Source organism: Ornithorhynchus anatinus, chromosome 14 (genome assembly GCF_004115215.2).
Source record: "Ornithorhynchus anatinus isolate Pmale09 chromosome 14, mOrnAna1.pri.v4, whole genome shotgun sequence".
Classification (NCBI taxonomy): Eukaryota; Metazoa; Chordata; class Mammalia; order Monotremata; family Ornithorhynchidae; genus Ornithorhynchus; species Ornithorhynchus anatinus.
The window spans coordinates 35,758,159-35,783,832 of NC_041741.1; the positions used below are offsets into that span (position 1 = coordinate 35,758,159).

General features: G+C 40.3%; 1 protein-coding gene across 1 annotated transcript in view; it reads left to right on the forward strand.

The window, feature by feature from the left end:
- Nucleotides 1-25,674, forward strand: part of CFAP54 (cilia and flagella associated protein 54) — a 174,323-nt gene that overhangs the window by 98,732 nt on the left and 49,917 nt on the right. The window contains exons 45-53 of the mRNA XM_029078670.1: nucleotides 459-525; nucleotides 5,523-5,705; nucleotides 9,563-9,649; nucleotides 11,939-12,061; nucleotides 13,642-13,698; nucleotides 17,233-17,440; nucleotides 18,379-18,458; nucleotides 20,598-20,767; nucleotides 22,997-23,099. Of these exons, the coding sequence (XP_028934503.1) occupies nucleotides 459-525; nucleotides 5,523-5,705; nucleotides 9,563-9,649; nucleotides 11,939-12,061; nucleotides 13,642-13,698; nucleotides 17,233-17,440; nucleotides 18,379-18,458; nucleotides 20,598-20,767; nucleotides 22,997-23,099 (1,078 nt within the window). The remainder of the gene's footprint in view (nucleotides 1-458; nucleotides 526-5,522; nucleotides 5,706-9,562; nucleotides 9,650-11,938; nucleotides 12,062-13,641; nucleotides 13,699-17,232; nucleotides 17,441-18,378; nucleotides 18,459-20,597; nucleotides 20,768-22,996; nucleotides 23,100-25,674) is intronic.

A 25,674-nucleotide genomic window follows, 5' to 3' on the forward strand; every position in this document is an offset into this window, starting at 1 on the left:
TCTTATGCCCCTTCTTTTTCTTCCCTGTTTTGTTGGCCCATCTTTCTTTCCTGATCTTCCTGTCTTTATTCCGCTCCTTTTCCTGCCACTACTTTCCCACCTCCAGAGCTACTCACCCCGTATTTCATAAAGAAAACAGAGATACTTCAGTCCTGCAGAACTGGGCTCTGATAGAGCTCCCTATTATAGTATCACTCTAATGCATTAAATGGCCCTCAGCCTGAAAGGGTGAGGTCATCTCCCCAAATGCCTAACTTACTTTTAGGGGAATGAGCTAGGCACAGGACGGAATGGGACTTAAATTGTTACTGCAAGGATATACGCTTCGTCCTATCTCTTCCATAGACATGAACTTTTACATTATAAGCAACTTAGAAGGTATTCTAAAATATTCTTAATAAGTTAGGAAAGTAGCCGTACCAATCAAATATAATTTTCATCTTTTTGTGCTTATTTAGATATATATTAACTTCAAATATGAGACAGAGGACTGAATGTTGCATTTTATCTGCATTTCTCTTTAAGGTAATAATTAATGATTTATCAATCTTTGATTGCCTAGCTTTTTGCTAAAAATGGTGGCTCAGTGGGTTATCACTGGCATGATTGTGTTTGTGTGTGGCTTTACAAAAGTCTTGGGGAAGGGAACTGTGTTTGAAACAGTAAGTCCAACTTTATTCTCGTTAACATTTCCTAGGTCTCTGTGACCTGCTCCCATTACTCTCATCTTCTCCTAGTGGGTAGAGTTTAGCACACAATACTCATTGTTATATGAGGCATCTTGTAACACAATTAAAGATGTGGAACTTTGCTTTTGAACTTAAAAGTCTAATAATGAGAGAGATAAATGGGCATAAAATTGCCATATAACTCAATAGATAGATAAAGTATGAATGATACATGATAAAGTAGTATAATAACGGACACATGATTGGGTAGGGATTTTCTCTGTTGCCGAATTATACTTCCAAGTGCTTAGTATAGTTCTCTGCACATAGTAAGTGCTCAATAAATACGATTGAGTGAATGAATAAATGCTGGACTGATTGGTGCTGTGACTGAGGAACATTATTGATATTTATTGCATGTCAGAATCAGAAATATCGGAAACAACATAAAGACCTCATGAACCTTAAAAAAATAATACAACACCATTAGTAACCGGTTTCTGGACAATTGCTAAAAAAAAGTTGGGCTCCCAAGTTTATCAGATCCTAAGTTTATCCCATGATGTTAAGGGAGGGGCCTTGTCAGATCTTTTCTTTGTCACCAAAGGAATAAAAGTGTAACTATGAACTAGGTCCAGTCTTGTTCAACCTGTTCTATGCAGCCATTCTCAAGAAAGCCACAAAGTATATGGTACCATTCCTGTGATTAAACTCAGCTCGGCAATCTGCGAGAGCATCATCAGAAGTTTTTTCAGTCGCTCATACAGGAGCTCCGAAGGCACTGATGACTGGGCTGTGGAAGCAAACACCCAAGAAGACCTGCAGATATTATGATCCACTTCAGACTGTACTGACAGTCTGAAAGGAAGTGATTTAATTAGTTTGGGGAGAGAGTGAGGAATTGTTGAACATAGGCAATGTCACTTCATTCTTTTCAAAGGCGATTAAGTAATTTGGCTTGCTTTGTGTGCATTGATCAGATTAATTAAAAGGATTTTCAGCTTGCAGCAAACTTCCCCTTTCAAACTGCCAAGCCAGCCCCCTCTGTTCATTTAAAACTAAAATTAGTCCCACACCCTATCTTGATTAGAATGAGGTGATGGCTTCCTCTTGCGTGACTCCTTTAACTCTTTGTCATCCTTCCACAAATTAGATTAGAAACAACAAACCCCACCCCCTAAGAAAACAAACACATTGACAACATTAAATTTATGCTACCATAAAATATTCTGTTTCATTAAAATCTTTCTTTTCTGAATGTTCTGTACAATTATTTTCATACTGTGTATTCTCAGTTAATCCACAGAGAAGCACAATGACCTAGTGGAAAGAGTACGGATCTGGGAGTCAGAAGTCCCGAGTTCTAATTCTGGCTCTGCTAGTTACTTGGTATGTGACCTTGGATGAGTCACTTAACTCCTCTGTGCCTCAGTTTCTGCCACTGGAAAATGAGGATTAGATATCTACTTAGACTGTGAGAGCCCTGTGTGGGACAGGGAACGAGTTCAACCTAATTAATTTGTACCTTCCAGCGCTTAGAACAGTGTTTGACACGCCATAGAAAAAGGTAACTCATTTGATCTGTTCTACCCTTCAAATGCTGAATAGGTATGAGTAGTATCCTGGGCTTAGCTTGAGTTTGGGGAGGTAGTTGGCCAAGGGACAAATCCCTGCCCCTGCTGAAATCCAATGGTGTGCTTAAATTACAGAACCAGGGGGTCAGGGCAGATTGATGGACTGAACTGAGGCCGAGGGTCAAGGCAGCTATTCCCAAGGGCAAGATGAACGGCACAGCCAAGCACCGAGTTAGTTTTGGCTCAGGTGAAGGCATGTTGAGGGCCCAGTGACCGTCAGGGCAGAGCAGGGGAGCTGCAGCCAGGGCTGGGAACTAGGAGCTAAGAACTAAGGGTGCCTTGGGAGCCATCATTTTGCCCAGGACTAGGCTCTGGAGCAGCTTTTCTAGCAGGGTAGATGGGAAGTGAGTCCTCTAAGCAAGCTGTTCCCGGACAGATTCCGGAGAAACTAAGAAAAGGAATAGTCAGAAGAAAAAGGAGGATAATGATAATTCTGGTATTTAAGAACTTACTATGTGCCAGGCATTGTACTAAGCACTGGGGCGGGTACAAGGAAATTGGGTAGGACGTAGTCCCTGTTCCACATGGGGCTCACGGTCTCAATCCCCATTTTACAGATGAAGTAACTGAGAACCAGAGAAGTGAAGTGACATGCCGAAAGTCATATGGCAGACAAGTGGTGGAGCGGGGATTAGAACCCATGAGGATGCAAGGGAGCATGGCCTAGTGGATAGAATACGGATCTGAGTTCTCATCCTAGTTCTGCCCCTTCTCTGCTGTGTGACCTTGGGCAAGTTACTTAATTTCTCTGTGCCTCACTTCCCTCATCTGTTTAAAAAAAAAAAAGAGGGTTTGGCCGTGAGCCCATGTAGGACATAGAATCTGTCTAACCTCAAATCTACTTCAGCACTTAGAATAGTGCCTGGCACTTAGTAAGCACTTAACCAATACCATAAAAGAGGGACAAAAGGAGAGGGCCAGGGACAGGAGAGGCACAGGAATAAAGAGAAATAGGAAGAAGAGAAATTTGGTAAGAGGAGAGGAAGAATGTCTCAGTGGAGAAAGAGGAAATGTAATAGCATGGAGTGGTCACTGTTGTAAGTACTTTGAAAGCTCCCCCAAATCCCTGCCTGTGAGGTTTTATTCTCTGTGCATGAGACACAGAAGACTATAGAATGGACTTTTAGGAAAAGGAGAAGGGATATGAGAGAAACAGATGGAAAAAAGGTAAAAAAAAAAAAAAAAAAAAAAAAAAAGTAAATGTTTCACAGATTTGTTAGAATTAATCAACATGTTTAAGCCTTCTATATACTGGGAAGGCAGCAGCTTTGTTCTAGATCTGAGCTTTCAGAATGACTTCTGCTTGGCTCACTCAGACATCTTTCAGACATCAGACAAGTCTCTGAGAAAATCAGGAAAGTTTTTAATCTTGGCCCCAGCTAAAAACAGAATTATGAATGTGGTTTTTTTGGTCTTGTGAGGCATTCTGCAAAAGAGAACCGACATCATTAATGTCACCAGGACAGTAGTAGATCAGTCTATTGAGATGACTCCTCAAAGTGTATCAGAAACATGTGTCAGCTTTAAATTCAAAACAGAAAAAAATGTTTCTCCTGTTGTTGCAAAGCCTAAAAATACAGCTTCAACTGTATCAGCAGGAGTCAAACATTTTCTTCAAGGACATAAGGGGAAAGTAAAGGATGGCCATTTCAATTGACTGTAAATGAAGTTTTAAGGAGAGGTAAGATTTTAAAAGGAGAGATGAAAACCTCAGAAAATAGCACTTGAAACTAAGTTTTAGGGATTAGATAGTACTAACAGATTGGAGAATGCAGCTTGTTTAGAAAATCCTGGGCATTTCTAGGGTGTCACAGTTGTTACACATTCGGGCTAGTGAGGTGGAAAAATAATTTAGTCTGAAAAATGTCCAGGTGGGCCTCACTAGCCCTCTGATACCTAATATAATAAAAACAAGAAGTGCTTTGGAGGGTGCAATAGAACTACGTAGCATGATTATTTGACTTAATTGCAAAAGAAGGAAGGGGCTTTCATCTGAATCGTGAAATACTTTAGCAGTCTGAGCTTTTGAACTCTACAAGGCCGGTTTGATTCTGAAGAATGGATATACTTGTTCTCTATAATATAGGAGACAGATTGCTTTAGCAAATCTAGATTAATCAGTTATTTGGGATGATCACTGAATGTGAGCCCATTATTTTCCGCTCCTTCTTTATTTCCGTATGCTTCAAAGTGAAGAAGGGGAGGTACGTAGGATGCCAAGGGAATTATATAATATTGTTCTTTCTAAACATTCATGTTCCAGAATGCAGGATATGCTTATTTTAATAAAACTGCTAAAAATATGAATCTATATCTCCTAATTTAGTGTAAATGGAAGTGTTGACAATTATGAAACAAAACAGGAATACAGCTTTGCATAATAGACTCTAGACTAGACTGTGAGCTCATTGTGGGCAGGGAATGTCACTGTTTATTATTGTATTGTACTTTTCTGAGTTCTTAGTACAGTGCTCTGCACACAGTAAGCGCTTAATGAATATGATTGAAGTAATGAAGTATCTTCAGAGTGTATTGTACCATACTTGGGAAAGTTCAACAGAAAGTTCAAACATATGTTCCCTGTCCACAAAGAACTTACAATTTAATTCATAGCAGGGTAAGCTTATGACCATTAGACCTATTGTGCATTTAGGATATTTTGAATTCTTTTGAGATGCTCCAGTTAGAAAATACTACTAAGTACTCTCACATGGAGGCATTGATTAAGAAAGCGTAAAAACAGAGAAACTGCTAAGTTTGAACTCTCACTGGAGATCCCATAGTCACCATGAATCTTTTCCATTTGCCAACTCTGGTCTTGTCTTATGCCATCGAGTTGTTTTCAACCCATAGCGACACCACGGACACATCTCTCCCAGACTGCCCCGGTCTTCATCTGCAATGGTTCTGGTAGTGTATCTATAGAGTTTTCTTGATAGAAAATCTGGAATAGACAGTTATTCTGATAATTTTGGCATCACATGGACTTCTTCTAAGTTAAGGTACCTCCTACAGTTATTCATCCCTCTTGTTCACTCCTACTGATAACAGTAGGTAACTTATGTACATCAGGTTTGCGAGATCAGGTCCGGAGTTGGTGGCGGAAACATCGGAAGCTCTTAACATCAAAAAGTAATTTGCATGCTTCTTTTTGCTTCAGTGTTGCAGAAACCCATTGATAAGTCCTTATGTAACTTTGTCTTTATTTTATTCTTTTCAGGCTCTATTTAGAAATTCTCTTCCACATCCAAAAGTTGATTTTGAGTTTGCACAGTATGAAATAACCAAACTTGCTCCAGGAATTGATCTGTTCTCTGATCGATACAGAGCAGACATTTCCACTGTTGTTGCAAGTCTAACCTTCCTTATCTGTGAACTCCATTTTGCTAAGCAAAATCTAATGGTAAGTAAATTTATGAGTAATGTTTCTTTAAAACTAACAATATTATGTTGGGATTTTCCTCTCTCATTTATTTTCCCTCTTCCATTAATGTATTTCTTTTTAATAGGACAATCGTGATGCCAAATTGTTTGCTTTCTATCTTTTTAAATTTTAAGGATAGTATAATGAATGTTTTGAAGGTACTTCATGTTTGAAGGAAAATAAATTAAATGTCCAGTTCTTAAAGTGAATAATAGTGTTTTTAACTAGGATAATCCAAAAATTCAGGCAATTATTTACAGACGTTATTTTATTGCTTACATCAATTAAGAACTTAGAGAAGCAGCATGGCCTAATGGAATGAGCTTGGGCCTAGGAGTTCTAATTCCAGCTCTGCTTATTTCTTGCTACGTGACCTTGGGAAAGGTCACTTAACTTCTCTGTGCCTCAGTTTCCTCATCTGTACAAAGGGAATTAAATACCTGTTCTGCCTCTTACTTAGACTGTGCGTCATTTGTAGGATGCGAAAGGTGTCGGACCTAATTAACTGTACCTATCCCAGCATTTAGAGCAATGTTTCACACATAGTAAGCACTTAACAAGTACCCAACATACCATTTTTTTAAAAAAAAAAGAGTGTGCAAAGCACCTTATTTACTGCTCGAGTGATTATCTGAAGATCAAATTAAGACCCAGTTCCTAACTCTCAAGGGGGTCAAAATCTGTTGGTGGGGGGTGGTGAACCCATTTGATAAGATGAATAATAATACAATAATACAAATAACAAGGAAAACAACCTAAATTCAGTAATCTAAAGTATCAAGACAAAAGTATGTCAAACAGTACTTTCAAGGGGCAATCACTGAATATCTCACTGCTCACTGCTCCATGTGAACAGTCCTTAGTGAAAAACAGTGTCTAAAACTTCCTGATATTTTACAAGTTGGGCAGACAGGCCAGCTTGACTCTGAAAATTGGAAGAGCGGAAGAAGGGGATGTGTTGAACATTGTCTGGCCCCTGTGGACCTTGGAGTCAGGGCAGGGATTCATACTTTTGCATGGAAGATCTGATTAAAGCTTGGCTCCCTTTTATGAGGTGCCTCTCCACAGACAACTGTTTGAATTTTCTAAATTAGCTGGATTTTGATCATCGTGTTTTATCACTTTCTGCATTAAAAAACATTGTCTGTAAATCAATCCGAGATGATCATTCCCGGTCCCACACTGACGGGATCTCGGTTCTTCCCAGCAAGCAAGCCCCTAGAGACGGGCACTACATATCCTGGGCCAAGTCCCAGTTTCCTCTGCGGAAGATTTTTCAGTGGGTCAGGCAGATCTCCTAGGGCATTGGAAGGTGGTGGAATACACTTGGAAAGCCCTAATCTTAGGGGTAGTGGGAGGAAAAGAGGGAACTATCCTTCCTTTAAGTCTTCTTCCTTCTTCCTGAGAAGCCTCCCTCCGCCCTTGCCTCCTCGCTCTGGGGTCTGCACCTTTTTAAGGATGTTCTTTCATATAGCTTACTATCCTAAACACCTCAAGTTTCACTCAGATTCAAATGGATTCTATTAAAATTGCTTTTGTACTTGAGCTGTGCATTCACTACAAATACAGCTGTTTGCATCCGTTATCTTTTCCACCTCCTAAGGTGCCCAGGTGGGCAACAGATTGCTAACTGTGAAACATAACAAGGACATTTATTCATGTCCCGGAGAGGGAGATTTACAATTCATGCCAACTGGGAAAAATAAAGAGCAGTAGTTTTTCTTTTAATATTACTGTGCTCTAAGATTAGGTTATATGTAGAAGAAAATGTTCTAAATGCCATATCTGATGTTTGATAGCATAAGTTTTTTCTTTTAGTTTCCTCTTCTCCCGTCTTCTTTCTTTTTTATATACCTAATATTTGTCTTTCTAGTCTCTTCCACATCCTCTCTACAGTTTCCCTACCCAATTTGTTATCCATTTCTTCCTTGTTGTTCTACTTTGGAACATTTTTTCCCATTAAATTCAAAGCTCATCTTTGTCTAGTCACTTGAAAAGGCCTGCTAATCCCCTGACCGGTTGATCTTTCTGAGTTATGAGCAGGTGTTTGGTATAAGAGTTAGTGTCTCTAATCAGAATAAAAGAAGCTCTATTTTCCAGTTTTCTAACCTATATTCATTTTCCCACCCTACTGAATAGGGTCCATGTATGGTTTCATGATTCAGATTCTTAGGTCACACGTACCCCCAAGGACATTGTTATTTGTTGATATAATTTATCTTTTCCATGAACAGGGATTTTTTGTTCCCCTAGAAACATATTGGAAAGCAATGTGGCTTAGTGAAAAGGGCACCAAGTTCCACCACTGGCTCTGTGACTTTGGGCAACTCATTTCACTTATTTATGCCTCCGTTTCCTCATCTGTAAAACAGGGATTGACTACTTATTATCCTTCCCTCGTAGACTGTGAAGCTCTGAGAGTGACAGGTACTGGGTCTGATCTGATTATCTTGTTTGGCTCCTCGCGTTTAGCACAGTGCTTGGAACATGGTAATAACTAAATACTGTTATTATTGGAATAATAATAATTGTGGCATTTGTTAAGCACTTACTATATGCCAGACACTGTTCTAAGCACTGGGGTATAGATACAAGATAATTGGGTATCTCAATGGTCAAATTCATAGAAAAGTTATATTTTCTCTCTCCCCAAAATTCAAAAGACAAACGTAATTTTAATGGCCAACTTTTTTTTTTTAATGGTCTTTGTTAAGCGCTAAAGCATGGTTTTAATCACTGAGCTGTCAGGTTAGACACAGTCCCTGTCCTGCATGGGACTCAGAGTCTTAAATCACATTTTACAGATAAATAGCTGAGGCACAGAAAAGCTAAGTGACTTACCAAAGGTCACACAGCAGACAAATGGCAGAGCAGGGATTAGAACCCAGGTCCTCCTGACTCCTAGGCCCGTGCTCTATCCGCTGGGCCATGCTGCTTCTCAAAATCCAACTTATTGCACTAACAAGAATAGGCTGAACAAATTTGCTTTGGTGGCCCCTAATAGTAATAATTGTGGTATTTGCTAAGAACTTACTCTGTGCTGAGCTGGGGTAGGTACAAGATAATCAAGTCGGCCACAGTCCCTGTCCCATGTGGGGCTCACAGCATAAACGTTCTGCAGAAAACCCATAAACCTTGATGTTGAGGAGTTCATCTGTTTGGTAGCATTTCAGACATTTGAGCACCTGACCCACCGCCCAAATTCAGTCGTATTTATTGAGCGCTTACTGTGTGCACAGCGCTGTACTAAGCGCTTGATGTCATCCTAGTGTCTTTGGGGAAGTTTTCAGAGTCCAAGCAGCCTGTTTTGGGGGAAGGGTTAGGAGAGAGAAGCCAGCTCTCCTGGAAAAAGCAGGCCAGTGAGCATTCTCCTGGGCCACTAGAGAAGAAAGCATAAAAAGACCGTAACAGAGTGTTTTTGAGGTCTAGGGTCAACATTATCGAGGAGTCATATTTTATCTTCCCCAACACCTCTCCCCTATCTCATTGTCAGACTTGGGTCCAGATGTCATTAAATTAAAAAAAGCCATGTTCATGATATGATAAATATCACTGAGTTGACAGGACCGTGTAGAATTTTCCACTCTAGCTTTCCAAAGTTGTTTTCTGAAAATGGAGCAGCTATCAGTAGCAACCTTAGAAAAAATACATCGTGTTGTTTTCTCAGGAAAGAGATGGAGCTGACTCTCAAAGATTAATCTTCAAATGAATGACAGCTCAGCTGCTAGCAGTGGCTCACAAAACCCGACAGTTATCTATTTTCTTAAATTTTGGACTATTTCTGTCCCACAGTGTATGAAATGTGCTGCTGTGCTTCATGAATTATTATTTTTCAGACTCTGCCACTCTTCACGTTGTACCAGTACTTTGTCTCTGAGATTTGTCAAGACCCATTAAAATGTATAGAAGGAAGGATTCTTAAGGTAATGTCCCTGACATTTTTCTCCATTATTTAAAAAATACTTTTAAGTTGAACTTTTGAGATTATTGCTGTAAAATAATTTGAGTTTAATATTACTGGGCACATTATTTAATGACAACTAAATGTTAAATCTTGTTTCTAAGCACTTCTGACCTTTTACTTTATTTTATCCGGAGTGTAAGATCAAGACAATTAGAAAGGGTTATGGATTATTCAGGTGAAAACAACCTGGTTTTGACGTAATGATTCAGAAAGATGGCCTCCATTGATCAAATTCACTGGAGAGCTGTTTAATTCTGCTTCATTTTACTTGTGTTGACAGCTTTTGTATAGACATAGCAAACCTGGCCTCTTCTAAACAGTAATCTGTGGTCAGAAAGTGGAAAGTAGAAAAATCTTTAGCTTAGAAACAGAAAACAGACAGCAAACCAACAAGATTGTATTTGGTTGTCTACTTTGGGTTCTACAATTCTTTTGACCCTTTGAGGCAACCTTTGAGTCTTCTGCATTATTAATTATGGTCTAGTCTCACCTCAGAGGTGTCAACATTCAGAAAGATTTATTGCTTTTAGTCCTATCAAATATGACTGGTCAAAGATTGACACTTTGGTTTTCCTTGTGCTAAGAGATTGATTTATGGGGGGAGAGGGGTGACTCTTGCCACGTTGCTTTTTACCCTTTATCACCGTGACTTTTTGAAAGTAAGAATTCTTATTGCAAGATGAACTTAGTGCTAGGTACTGTTCTAAGTATAGGTACAGATGGTCTCTGCTCTCAGATTTTTGTATCTACATATATAATGGCAGATGGAGTGCAAATATAAGAAAATATTTTCTTCCAAGGAGTGTCGGAAAGTTTACTTCCATTGCCCCTCTACAAGTCAGTAGCAGTTTCTCAGTTAAATACTCAAGGCTGATTGAGATACAGATTAGATACTAGGAGCCACATTCTCTCCAGTGTCGAAGGTGACCGAACCCTTGGAAGTCAGTTAAATTGTAATTGTAATAATAAAGATGGTATTTGTTAAGCACTTACTCCGGGCCCGGCATTGTGCTAAGCGCTGGGGTGGTTACAAGCTAATCGGGCTGGACAGTACTCCCTGTCCCACATGGGGCTCACAGTCTCGATCCCCATTTTACAGAGGAGGTAACTGAGGCATAGAGAAGTGAAGTGACTTGCCCAAGGTCATACAGTACATAAGTAGAGACGAGATTAGAACCAATAATAATAATAACAATAATAATAATAATGGTAGTTGTTAAGTGCTTACAGTGCCCAGTAGTATTTTAAGTACCGGGGCAATGCAGGTTAATCAGGTTGGATATAGCCCTTGTCCCACATTGGGCTCACACTCTTAATCCCCAGTTTTTACAGATGAAGTAACTGAGGCACAGAGAAGTTAATCGAGTTGGCCAAGGTCACGCAGCTAACAAGTGGCATAGGTGGGATTAGAACCCAGCGTGATTCTGATTCCCAAGCCCATGCTCTAGCCACTAAGCCGTCCCGCTTCCCATACCTTCCGACTCCCAGGCCTGTGTTCTATCTACTACGCCATCCTGCCTCTCCTTAACGGTGTAGCGAGGCACTGTGAAGAATCTAGGGTGCACCGATGATGATGGGTCTCCAGTGAGCCTGCGCCATCAGACTTCGGGCCCGAGAATTTACCTGAGTCAACTGAGCATAAGGAAAGTGGGTTGAGCAGCATCGCTCTCACTGTCTTGTCCCTGCCCATTGCAGTTCCCGCCAGAGTGCAACGGGCAAGTAGGTGGCCAGAGGTGAGGCACCTTGCTAAGGCCATGGGAAGTCTTTCATTTGCGGGACCCGTTTATGGCTGAAGTGACCAACAACAGTGTCTCTGCTGAGTCATCTGACCATAACCCAGCTGACGGTTGCCTAGGTAACCTCTACGGTCTGTCCGCCTAGATGGCCGGCTAATTTTCAGGATTCCTCCTTTTCTATTTTCTCAAAATATCAGGAGGCCCCCATGTTTGCTCATAACAAAATATTCCCAGCTTTATTCCCAGTGCGGTCAAAGGAGGGAGGATTTTGCATGGCGATTTCTGTTGCAGTTTATAAGGATGTAAACTTGGAGCTGTAAATCGTATCAAGTGATCATTAGGGAGATGAGGTTTTCCGATGTCAGGAGACAGTCTATCGGAAATGTCGTAGGTGTAGTTTTATAGGAGATGAGAACAACTGAAAGAATAGTGATCAGGTTTAAATAACGTGACAACATTCTTTTACTGTGAGTGAAAAAAACTGAAATTTAACCCTAAATTTTTCTTTAAAGATGCAAGTCCTTATTGACTTGGGATTTTTTGCGGATGCCTTTAATGAGCTGAGTCTGCTTTATATTGGAAAAAATATCCCCTGTAAAGTACCTTCTGGCTACAAGTCCACTGGAAAACTAAAGGTAAAATATGAACTCGTAACCCAGTCCTCCTCATTGGTCTATAATAATTCACTTCCTCCAAAATCTTGGAAAATCTGACCTGCCTTAATGAGCCCTTGAGATGCTGGAAAGTGGTAAAAGTATTGAACGTGTTATCGTTCCTAAGAGGAAATTCTTATGAGCATTAAAAAGTCTATTTCCTTCATTCTTAGAGTTTATTTCAGAAAGGAATTGAAAAAAGGGAAGGATTTTGAGGATGATTATATTTAAAGGACTAAGTGTCAGGGAGCTCATGGCTGTCAGATTTTGTCTTTGTATTTTAGAAGACTGATGCAAGTTTGATTTATTGCTTACATCTTAGTATTCACTGTGAAAATTCAAATATTATTGGAACACCAACCACATACTCCACATATTAATATTGTCTCTTCAGTGATTGAGGGTAGTACTGACTTAATAATGCCTAGGAATTCTGTTAGTTAATTTCATTTAATAAGCCCTGAATTCTGTTTCAGAGAAATTAATAACAAAATTACTGTTATTAGAACTTTTAAAAAGTCTTAGATCAAATGAATTGGTCTCTTTTAGTGTCTCAAATTTGCTGCTACCTGTTAAAAACTTTTCTACAACTCGTTTAGGCATATTCATATCAATTTCATATGTGTTTTAATTTGGGGGATGGCTATTTCCTAATTATTAGTAGAAATATCAAACTTCATCTTGGCCTAAGACTTTCTTAGAGTTTTTATACTTCTTTCCTTTCCACTTCCCACCTCACCCGTGAGACTGGTTTCAGTTTTAATAATAATAATAGTAATAATAATGTTGGTATTAAACGCTTACTATGTGCCGAGCACTGTTCTAAGTGCTGGGGTAGACACGGGAATCAGGTTGTCCCACGTGGGGCTCACAGTCTTAATCCCCATTTTATGACAATTAGAAGATTGCTTTCCTATACCTGGCATCAGGGGCACTATCAAATGTAGGTTATCCTCATTATTCAGTTTTTCCATAGGTGTGGTCTCCTCATCCTTAATAATTAATTTTTAAAATGAATTCTTAATAGTTCCTCTTCAGTTCGCATCCTCCTCTCCTGCACTCCTGCCAGTGTAATGTTGTAGGTAGAAATCCAGGAAAGCTATGATAATGTCATTAGAATTCAGGCTTTCATTAAAAGTAATTAGTCAAAAAAGCAGAGAAGAAGAAATGGAAAATATTAATAAATGCTCAATCATGCATGAGTACATTCTATTCTGCTAATACTTTCATCATTTTGGAAGGTCCCCAAATCAAGCTCCTAACTTTCAATTTTCTTCAGAGTCAAGAACACAGAATTATTCTTCCAAAATGATTTTTTCCCAGTACTTTCCAAAGTAAGATGTTAGAAAATCTCTCCTGGAGACGATAAGCCTGAAACCTGTTTTGCTAGTGAAGATACAAGTCTTTAAAGAGAAATCTTTTCCAAGAGGGCCAGTCTTTTCAAGACAACACAATTTGCTGCTATGGCAATGCTAGATTTAAATCATTGCCCGGTTTTAAAAAAGAAAAACTTTTTAAGGATTATGAAAATGACTTTATCCATTATTTTACTGTTCTTTTAGCAGCCGATTCAGAAATTTGAGACAGACAAAACCCTTCTCAGCAAAGACAACTTATCAGTAAGTAAAATATTTGATTATGAAACACTTTAAGTGGGGAATAAGAATATTTTAACTGAATATGTATTATTAGAGGAAACAAGAATGACTTGCTTTAAAACTCTGCTGTAAAACATAAGAACATAAGATAGGCCATTCTGGGGGCAAATCAAAGATCTTTCTAGCCCAGTATATTTTGATGCTGACAGTGGCAAGAAAGAATATTTGAAGAAGCAGTGTTTTTGTTGGTTACCTTCTTTGACCTATAACCTATTAGTTATAGATCAAACATTTAACATCCCTAACCTTTCTTCCTCGTAATGCATTATGAACCTCTTGTCCATGAATTTATCCAAACCTTCCTTGACTGTATTTAAATTTTCAGCCTTTACAGCCTCTTACAGTAACAAATTATATTGGCTTTATTACTCATAAGGCGGTAAAGGGTTTCCTTTTGTGTGTATGTGGGTGTTGAACCAATCACTGTATTGAATTTATCACACTGTTCATATTTCTATGTATCTCCCATTCATCTCAGAGGACTAGAGGAAGCACAGTGTGAATTTTAGAATGTAATGGTTTGGTTCCAGTCCTCCAATTTCTAGAAGTTTTTTGGTCGAGTGTTGTTGATTTTACTCTGTCATATTTAACATAGAGCTTATGTTTATTTCATTCCAAAAACTTGGTTTTCTATTGTCTTTAAAATGGTTCATATTTTGACAGTGCGAAAATGTAGATACAAGCTAATCAGATTGAACATTTTCCCTGTCCCACTTGGGGCTCACAGTCTTAATCCCCATTTTACCGATGAGGTAACTGAGGTACAGAGAAGTTTAGCGACTTGCCCAAGGTCGCACAGCAGACAAGTGGCAGAACAAGGATTAGAACTCGACCCATGTGACTTCCAGGCCCGTGCTCTTTCCTCTAGCCCGCACTGCTTCTCGAGGAATCCCAAATAATAACAAATAGGAGGAAGAAAAAGGAATGATTCTTAAATAGCAGGGTTGTAAGATAATGTTTATAAGTGCTATGAGAAGTCGTGAATGCAACATTGCTTAAGTGGCACAAGACAGCTGAAGAGGCATTTGGGAGGGGTATGAGTTAGAAGATGAGAAATTAATCAGGCAAGGTTTCCTGTAGGAGATTTCAGGTGGGCTTTCTAGATGGGGAGAGCTGTGTTCTGTCAGATTTAAAGAGGGAGGAAGATCCAGGCCCAAGTGGAGAGGGGGATGGCAGCAGGAGATTGGTAGCAGAAGAGATGAGACCGAGACTCGGTGCATAGGTTTGCTCGAGGGAAGTGAAGAGTAGGAGATAGTGGGTAGTAGGAGAAGAGAGTGGGCAAATAGGAGGGAGAAAACTGATTGAGTGCTTCAAAGCCAATGGTGAGGAGTTTAGGCGGGATGAAAAGGGGAATGGGCAACCTTTTGAGGTCTTTGAGGAGTGGGGAGTTGTGTGCGGTGTGCTGTTTTAGACAAATCATCGGAGCAGCAGTGTGAAGTACGGACTGGAAAGGGGAGATGGTGGAATTAGGGAGATCAATAAACTAGTGGTCATTTTGAAGTAGGAAGATGAGTAGGAGAAGGATATAATCATCATATATTCATGTTTTGTTAAGGGAGCTAACATCTCGGAAATTTGGGGGTAATTTGTTTCCTTTTAGGAATAAATGCCAAGGTATCATTATTTAATATATCCTGCCATGAGAAATAATTTTCTTTGCAAAAGAGATGTCATTCAGAGCTTCTTTACCTTTTCTGTTCTTTGTGTTCAGGAAGAGACTGTCAATTTATTAAATAGCAATTCCTAGTTGGTTAATTAAAACACTTATTTTTGAACTACATAAGACTCTTCAGGTTACACTTTTTTCTTTTTTCGTGGAAAGGAAATTGGTGTTAGAGGACAGTACAATGCCATCTTCTTGTGATCCTTAAGAAAGAACATGATTCTTAATGCTAATGAAAAAACTGCTTTGAGGAAAAAAAAAAATAGTAACACCTTCAGGGTGCTGGCTTGGAGAAAGCGTAAGAACAATAGCAGGTTGTCTGAACAGTCAGTACTGGGCCCTACTAACCTTTAAAGTCTGAGTAAGGCAGAGGGTTTGAGGGACAGTTATTGGTTGTTCTGCACACAAGAATTTCTGGCTTATAGAATTCCATCCCTAGGAGTAAACAAGGAGCACCCCATCCTATCCCTTTTCCTCCCTTCTCCTATCTGTAGTTTATTTTAATCCCTGCATCTGTTGAGGTCCCCACTTCTCTATCTTGACAGGAATAAGAATTTTTCTTTACATGGAGCAGCAGGTGGTGAACAAAGAGAGGCTGTTCAAATTCTAAATTTTGTAATTGTTATGGCACTTGTTAATGTAGGCATGTTACATTATTCACCCTACTCCTGTTCTCACTGCATTTAGCAATTCAGTAATTTGCAACCTACAACAAGTAGGACTGAAACAATGTTTTGCACTCTGTGGGTACTTAATTCTTGCCGACCAAGAGATAAACTGAGTGGTGCTTCAGCAAATATATAATTTTGCTGGCTTTAGCAGTCGAATTTCGCAGAAGCAATAAATGTAGAAATTGGAATGCAATTAAGTGCTCTGTTGGGTAACAATACCTCCACTAATATATGCTGGCGTATTGAAATCTCACTTTCAATCTGTATCCAAGTGCTTATGCTATATTTGAGAAGCAGCATGGCCTCGTGAAAGGAGCACAGAACAGAAGGTCAGGAAACCTGGGTTCTAATTCCAGTCCTGCCGCTCGACGCCTGTGTGACGTTGGACAAGTCATTTTACTTCTCTATGCCTCTGTTCCCTCATCCGGGCAGTGGGCATGAAATACCAATTCTACCCCTCCCTTTGACTGTGAACCACAGATGGGTCAGGAACTACGTCCGACCTGATCACGTGGTATCTAACCCTGCACAGTACTTGGCATATACTAAGCTATAAATAAATACCACAGTTGTTGTTATTGATAATAAGTTCTAGGAAAGCCGTATTTAAAAAATGGTCACAGCAGCCTTTCTTCCTCTGAGGTGCAGTTCTATCTATCCTCCATACATTGAACGATCAAAATACAGTCTGACATGTACCTGAGGATTCCTTATGAGAAGAGATACCTTTACACTCCCCCACCCCCTTAAATGGACCCAGAACCATTCTGCAATCACGGGCCCCTTTGCCGGCATTTTCCAAAATGCGGGTTATAGGGTGGTTAGGGACGGGGATAGTGCCGACGCTGCAAAGCTGAGGATATTCCTCCTTTCAATAATAGTAACACTGATGAGAATCACTGAAGGATATAGAAATGCTCACTTGAAGTAACTTCGGATTTTCTTTGTATAGTAGCATAGATTTTCCAGTACTCTTCCCCGCTAAGCCAGTGAAGGTCCTGCCGGGAGAGAGAATACCAGGCTATAAGATGGCTTGTCTCCTCCCCGTATCCGAGGGAGCTCATAGGTGATGAATACCTTTCTATGCAAAAAGGAAAAAAGGCATCTGATGATGGATAAAATAATGCCTTGCTGATTTTCCTTATAATTTATCTTTTTCAGGTAATAGATGAAGTGTTGAATAGAGGCCTGCCTATAACTCTGGCTTCTCTATGCAACCAACAAATCCTGAACAAATTATTTTTGGCCAGAATGCATTTCCTCATCAGTCTTGCAGCGACAATAAATGGCCTTCCAGAAGAAGTGTTGAGATCACTCTACTGTGCCTCTACTTCTATAAGGAGCAAATCACCAGTACCCAGCATTAAAGGTAATCCCTGGGACTGGGTTGGAGGAGTTAATAATGATGATAATAATAATTATGGTATTTGTTAAGCACTTACTATGTGCCAAGCACTGTTCTAAGGGCTGGGGTGGATACAAGGTAATCAGGTTGTCCCACGTGGGGCTCACAGTCTTAATCCCCATTTTACAGATGAGATAGCTGAGGCACAAGGGAGTGAAGTGACTTCCCCACAGTCACAAAGCTGATAAATGGTGGAGCCGGGATTAGGACCCACGACCTCTGACTCCCAAGCCCGTGCTCTTTCCACTAAGCCACACTGCTAAACCTGACCCCTAAAAAGATAGTCATTTTCATACTTCACTGAAGAAAAATACATTCCAGGCAGCATGGCCTAGGTGAAAGAGCATGGCCCTGCTAGTCAGAGGACCTGCGTTCTAATCCCAGTTCTGCATTTGTGTCTGCTGTGACTTTGGGCAAGTCACTTGACTTCTCAGTGCCTCAGCTATCTCATCTGTAAAATGGGGATTAAGACTGTGAGTCCTTTGTGAGACAAGGACTGTGTCCAACCTGATACAGTTGGGCACCTTTTCTGGTCCCTTGCCATTCAAGTGAGCACTGCTCAGATACCAATTGTGAAACAGAGAAAGGTTCATTCTTTGGCCAGCAGGACATGCACTTGAGATGTTTTTGCAATAGTACTGAATTAAAATAGAAGACTGGCACAGAAGAAGGAATTTCACCTGGGGCAGCCCACAAAAATCTGAGACTGTCTTGGCTAAGGTAACTGGAGCTTGCTCACTGGAAAACTCGTACTACGTGAAATTATATTGAGATTTTTTGGAAAAAAGATGCAATGTAGTAATAAAAATATGTTATAGTATGATGCATAATAGTGAAAAAGTTGGAACATTTTTAATTATGCTTTTTTTTTTGCCTTTCCAAAATTATTTGTGTTTGTGTAGAAGTGAATTCAAGAGACCAATTAGGCTTGAGTTCTCAACTGATTAAGTGTAAAGAAGATTTAACTCTGAATATGCTCAAGGTAATTTAGTAATTTTTCTCTCAATAGTTAGAAATAAATTTCACCTAAAAGAAGGCTGATCACATTATTCGTATTAACTATGGAGGCACTGAAATGTCACCTCTCTCCCTCTAGTCTGTATGCTCCAAGTGTTTAGTACAGTGCTCTGCACATAGTAAGAGCTCAATTGAATGAATATGCTCCTTGTGGGCAGGGACCATGTCTGCCAAATCTGTTATACTGTACTCTCCCAATAGCTTAGTACACTGCTCTTCCCACGTAAGTGCTCAGTAAATATGGCGTCGTCTGATCTCTAACTTGTTCCCTTTCTCTATCTTTCCGGGTTATTTTGAGAATGTGGAAAGGGATTCATCATGGGGTTAAATATCCCAACATTTGGGGATGTTGGTTACAAGTCCAGAATTCTGTGGTTATCCAGTAAGCATTGCGTCTGAGGATATTCTAGACCAGATGTGAGATATGAGAGCTAGAAAAACTGGTGGTCAGGACAACCCCAGTTTGAGGGAATATTTTTAAAATGGCTTAGCCCCCCAAAACCTAGAATTGTCTCTGCTATAGTGAATTATTAAGTCAGTCATCCTAAAAGTCCTTCTATCAGGAAGTGAGGCTGGTGTCATGATGGATTTTCCATTTTCATAGATACATTTTCAGGGTTAGATTAGTCCATCAGACTTTAAAAAGAACCCACTTATCCTACTTAGTGGGTGGCAGTCAGGCTGAACGTGTAGGGAGAGGAATATTGGCATTTTCGATCAACTTAAAATGTTCACTTACATCTGCATTTGCTCATTTCTCTTCTGTAACTACATTTTAATCCATTGGGTCTTAAAGTGCCTAGAGCTCAGTCAATCATATTTATTATCATCGGTGGTATTTATTGAGCGCTTCCAGTGTGCAGAGCATTGTACTAAGCACTGTGTTGAGTACAGTACAACAGAGTTGGTCGACCCATTTCCTGCCCACAGTGAGCTTACACTCAGAGGGAGGGGCAGACATTAATGTAAATAAATAATTTATAATATGTGTTATAGATATATATGGCAAGTGGTGTGGGGATGGGCTTGGGGCAAATATCAAATGCCCAAAGGTCACAGATCCAAGTGCCAAATGGCACAGATGAGAGAGGGAGCCAGGGAGAAGAGGGCTTAATAGGGGAAGGCCTCTTGAAGGAGATGTGAAATCCAGAAGGGTTTGAAGGTGGGGTGAGTGGTGGGCTGGTATTTATGGAGAGGGAGGGAGTTCTAAGCCAGAGGGAGGGTATAGAGACATGAATTGAACCTTTTCTTAGAAAAATGACTCATGCAGCAAAGGAAAGTATGGACTGGAGTGGGGAGAGACAGGAGGCAGAGAGGTCAGCGAAGAGGCAGATGCAATAATCAAGGCAGAATAGGATAAAGTGCTTGGATCTGCATAGTAACAGGATAGAGAGGACAGGGTAGATTTTAGAAATGTTGGAAAAGTAGGACTGACAGGATTTGGTGACACTGAATGTGGGTTAAATGAGAGGTGATTTGAGGACAATGCCAAGGTCATGGGCTTGTGAGATAAGTAATAGTGAGTGTTTCCCTCGCTCTAGATTTGATTACTATTGGGAAAAGTATTCATTAGGCAAGATATAAATAATTTTAAAAGCGTAAGATGTAGCCTGCCATTCTCACATATCTCAATCAAAAAGTCAAAAATATTTAACCACGAAAAGCAAACAAAACAGTCTTTGCTAAACTCCAAGTATGAATAATGGCAATCTGCACCGTGTTCCATTTGTTAACTTGTGTTTTCAGTAAAACCTAATAAGATCTGTTTGTCATCAAGGAACATCTCGGTCTCTCTTTTTTGAAACTAGCATGGGTTTGGCCCCAAGGAGACATGGCCAGCCAGAGTTCACTCTATTGGATGGGTGTTGCACTCTGGCTCATAACGCTATTCAATTTCCCCATTACGTCAAAGTTTCACCCTTTCCCCTGCCTCAAAATATGAAACTTCAGGGAACGGGTTTATTGTGTGGTTCATCCAATTCATTTTGATCTCTCAGGACATGAAAAATATTAGATGAGTAAAAGTGAGGTTCATTTCTAAGCAACTTTCCACTATTTGTATTTTTTGATATAATTATATGATGGTGTGATGTTCTTCCTTCAGGGAATTTTATTGTCAGAAGCGGAAGACAGGCTTAACTTGCTTGTGGCAGACATACAGGATGGAAATGACAGGATGATTTCTCAGTGTTCTGTTGTAGAATTAGAGGTTGTTATTGAGGCCAAGCTTCAACTGGCTGCTATTGCTCAGCAGAGACATCAAGCAGCTTTCAGGTAAATAGCTCCATGACCAGAATACATTTTCATTTGTAGTGGCAAAATTCAAAGCAAGCAAGAAAGCTTTCCAAACTGTTCCATTTTACATCTAGAAATTGACTGAAGTAATGGAAGTATATATGGGTCCTAATTTGAAATTGCTTGGGTTTATTAAAAAGGCCTAATTAAAATTTCCAGCTAATTAAAACTGCTACTAGCTAGTTTTGGGTTGTTTTCTCGTTTCTCTGGCAGGCACACAGCTAGTAGTATGAGTAGTAGATCATATAGAAAATCACTTTTGTACCTTAACTGAGAGTCTTAAATACCTAACAGCATTATTCACTTATCTCCTTGATATAGATATGCATCGGAGTATTTTTACAAATGAAATTTCTGTATAAAGCTTAACACCTTCTGACACGTGTTCTAATGAACGCCTGAAGGTGTTTTGCAGTTGGATGAAGTTTTACATTTGCTGCTGCTTATGGTGCCAAGTCCTGAAGGGGTTATTTTTTATGATGATGATGCTAGTATATTTTTTAGTCACAGTCTACCCAAACCCATCCAAATGATCTTTGATCAGCTGTGTCCCTTGTGGTGCTTTTTGGCACTTTTAATAAAGGCTCCAAGATATAGTCTATTAGTACCCTGTTCCTTGTTGATCTTTCTGATATAGCTGGAGGACAGTGGGGGGTGGATTGAAGCCCACATTTGTCAACTAATGAGGAAAAAAAACTCAACCCAGGAATAGATGAATCTTGATTTTTTTTTTTTTTCACCAGTAAAGAGTACATGTCAGAAGCAAATCACCCATGTCTGTGGGGGTAGTCAAAGCTGATTAAATACAACAAACTTAGAAATAAATATTTCTATAACCTTGCAATAGACAGAAGACAAGAAAATTGATCATCATCTTAGCTCTTTTTTTATTAACAAGTTTGTTCCCACTGCAAGACTCTAAATGGACACAGTAAATATAAATGATAAAAGATGGCCCAACTTTGGTCACGTACTGTTTATGTAACTAATATAGGAGGACTCACATTTAATCCCTCCTTAGGAAAGAATCCTCCCTGCTGTGGACATTTGGAAATGTAAGCTGGTTCACTGTGTTGGTAACGTGTTGTTACCAGGTGACTTAGACAATCAGATCTGGCCGTCTGGAGCTTCTGAGTTTGCCCCAGGGGAATCTCTGTTTTCAAGAGCCCTCAAAGGAGGATTACTGAAGCCCCGGATGAATAGTTTTGGTTTGGAAATCCTTGGGAGGTGGTGGTATACAGAACAAGGCAGACCTGCAACTATCTCTGCTTAGATCCAAGGGAAAATTATCCTTTACTCTTTCCCCCAGGAATAAAGTACTCAAAAATTGATAAATATTGTCATTTTCAGGTAGCATCTTTGTGTCAAAATGAAAGAGCTTTATATTCTTGTATTTTGGGTGACTATAGCTATGATGTGGTTGCCACAGAATTTCCTCAAATACCACGAGATTTTTAGCCCGTTATGATTTTGTGATACAACTGTCCCTTCCCAACTGTGAAGGTTAGGTTTCCCAAAGCAACTGTGGTTGACAAAGCCGTAGTTGGGAAGACCGAGCCAAGGAGTTTACAGTCTAGCAGGAAAGACGGACACTAAAATAAATCACAAGTAGGTGGAAACAACGAAGTACAGTAAACAGAGTTAAAATAGGGAGTCTGTGTAGGTGGGTGATGAGGAAGTGATTTTTTTAGAGGTGTATAGCGATGGGGGATAGTGCCAGAGCCCCACCAACCTCCACAGCTCTGAGTACGGATCTAGCCGGCTCTGGGTAAGCAAAACTGGAACCAAAAGACCTGGGAAGGCTAAGTCCATACTATAATGTACAGGAGTCGGTAATGGTGAGAAGCGCAAGACGTTTGGATTTCCGGGGTGGGTAGAAAGTGGAATAACAGGCAGCCTGAATAGCCTGGTAGTGGAAGGCTTTTCCAAAAGAACAGTCGCTTCTCAAGACTGTGTACTGTGGTAAGCCAAGATGGGATACAGGATATTGGTAGAGCATGTGCCAAACTGCCCTTGGAAAAACCATGGCTTGTTAAGTATTATGATAATAGGTACTACATGAAAGTCTATTGAAAGATATACTTTATGCATGACCCCTACATTTCACAAGTTTATCAGAGTATTGTGTGGGTAGAATAACGCATTAAGACACGTTCTAGGCCTTGGGAATCGCTATAAATCGCTTTGGTCATTTGTTCCCTTTTTTAGTGCTGGCATTGCTTTCTCGGTACTCCGAACTCTACAGGATGCAGAAGTATTCAAGAAGATGCCAAAAATTCATACAAATGATTTTTCCGGTCCTACGGAAAGTGTACGTATGAATTTAGTTTTTCTCTCTTAAGTATCTTTGAATGTCCCCCAATCCTGTTGGTTCTACTTCCACAGCCTCTCTAGACTCTTTCCTCTCCATCCTAACTGCTGCCGCATTATTCCGAGCAGTTCCCCTATCCCACCTGGATTACTGCATCAGCCTTCTTGCTGTCCTGTCTCTCCGCACTCCAATCCGTGCTTCACTCTGCTGCCTGGATCGTTTTTCTAACCGAACCATTCAGTCCACACCAACCCACTCACTCCTCATAAATGTGATCTAGTGGAAAGAGCACGGGCCTGGGAGTCAGATGACCTGAGTTCTAATGTCGACTTTGCCAACTGCTTGCTGTTTGACCCTAGACGGGTCACTTGACTTCATTCATTCAGTAGTATTTGCTGAGCGCTTACTATGTGCACAGCACTGTACTAAGCGCTTGGAATGTACAATTCGGCAACAGATAGACAATCTCTGCCCAATAACGGGCTCACAGTCTAAACGGGGGAGACTGACAGCAAAGCAAAACAGAACAAAACAACACAAGACAACATCATTAAGATAAATAGAATCAAGGAGTTATACACCTCATTAACAAAATAAATAGGGTAATATATACAAATGAGCACAGTGCTCAGGTGAGGGGAAGGGGGAAGAGCAGAGGGTAAGGGAGGGGAGGGGAGGAGGAGCAGAGGGAAAGGGGGTTCAGTCTGGGAAGGCCTCCTGGAGGAGGTGACTTCTCTGTGCCTCAGTTTCCTCAATTGTAAAATGGGGATTCAGTACCTGTTCTCCTCCTACTTAAATCATGAGCCCCATAGGGGACAGGAACTGTCTCCAACCTGTTTAACTTGTATCTGGCCTACACCCTCTAGACTGTAAGCTCACTGTGAGAAAGGAACGTGTCTACCAACTCTGTTAGAGTGTACTCTCCCAAGCACTTAGTAAAGTGATCTTCACACAGTAAGTGCCCAATAAGTAGGATTGATTGATTGATTATCTGTCCCAGTATTTAGAATAGCGCTTGACAGATAATGAGCATTTAACATGTACCATTTAAAAAAATCATTCATTCAATAGTATTTATTGAGCGCTTACTATGTGCAGAGCACTCTACTAAACGCTTGGAGTGTACGGTTCGGCAACAGATAGAGACAGTAAATCAAACCAACAACAGCCCTGCAGTGGTTGCTCATCCATCTCTGCATCAAACAGAAACTCCTACCATCGGCTTTAAAGCACTAAATCAGTTCTCCCCATCTCCCTTATCTCACTGATCTCACTACAACAGCCCAAACGGCATCTGACCTGGTTATAATAATAGCAATAATAATGATGGTATTTGTGAAACGCTTACTATGTGCTATGCACTGTTTTAAGCGCTGGAGTAGATAGGCTATCAGGTTGTCCCATGTGGGACTCGCAGTCTTAATCCCCATTTTGCAGATGAGGTAACTGTGGCATAGAGAAATTAAGTGACTTGCCCAAAATCACACAGGTGACGAGTGGCGGAGTCGGGATTCGAACCCATGACTTCTGACTCCCAAGCCCGTGCTCTAGCCACTATGCCATGCTGCTTCCCATTGCCATGCAGTGGGAATGGGAATGTTTCCCATGGATCTCCCTCCCCATTCATATCTGACAGGCCACAACACTCCCACCTTTAAAACCCTCCTAAATTCACATCTCCTCGAAGAGGCCTTTCCTAATCCTTATTCGCCTTCCATTTGTTCATCACCTATGCACTTGAATTTGTACCCCTTAAAGTACTTCATGTTCACCCCACCCCACAGCACTTATAAATATTGTTATGATCTGCTGTTTCCCCTGTCTGTAATTTATTACAATTTGTCTCTCACTCCAGACTGCAGGCTCCTTTTTGACAGGGATTATATATACGGATTCTATCCTAGTACACTCCCCTAAGTACTTAGAAGAGTGCTCTCCCCACAGAAGCACTCAATAAATACCAGTGATTGACTCTCCCTTCTGTTTCTTTCCACATTCCTTCCCTTTCTCCCATGCATGCGGTACTCTACCCCTACATCTGTGTCTTTTAATCATAATAATAATTGCAATAGTAAATGATGGTATTTACTAAGTGCTTACAATGTGCCAAGCACTGTTCTAAACGCTGGAGGAGATACAAGGTAATCAGGTTGTCCCATGTAGGGCTCACAGTCTTAATTCCCATTTTACAGATGAGGTAACAGAGAAGTTAAATGACTTGCCCAAAGTCACACAGCTGATCGGTGGCAGAACCGGGATTAGAACCCATAACCTCTTACTCCCAAGTCAGTGCTCTGTCCACTAAACCATGCTGCTTCTCTCTAAAAGCAAATGGTGGGGGTGGGGAAGAGAGGGAGAGGAAGGGAGGGAGGGAAAAGGTCTCAGCTCTTTGCTTTTGTTTTTTGTTTGTTTGTTTTAATCTTTGCCTGCCCACTGCCTATTGTGTTTGCCTTGATTTTCTTTTCTTACTTGATGGTAATTTATTTATTTATTTTATTTTTGTCCTCCATTTTAGTAAAATCCCCCTCTATGCTTTTTTGATTTCTTTGAGGGTTTTGGGGCCATTTCTCCCTTC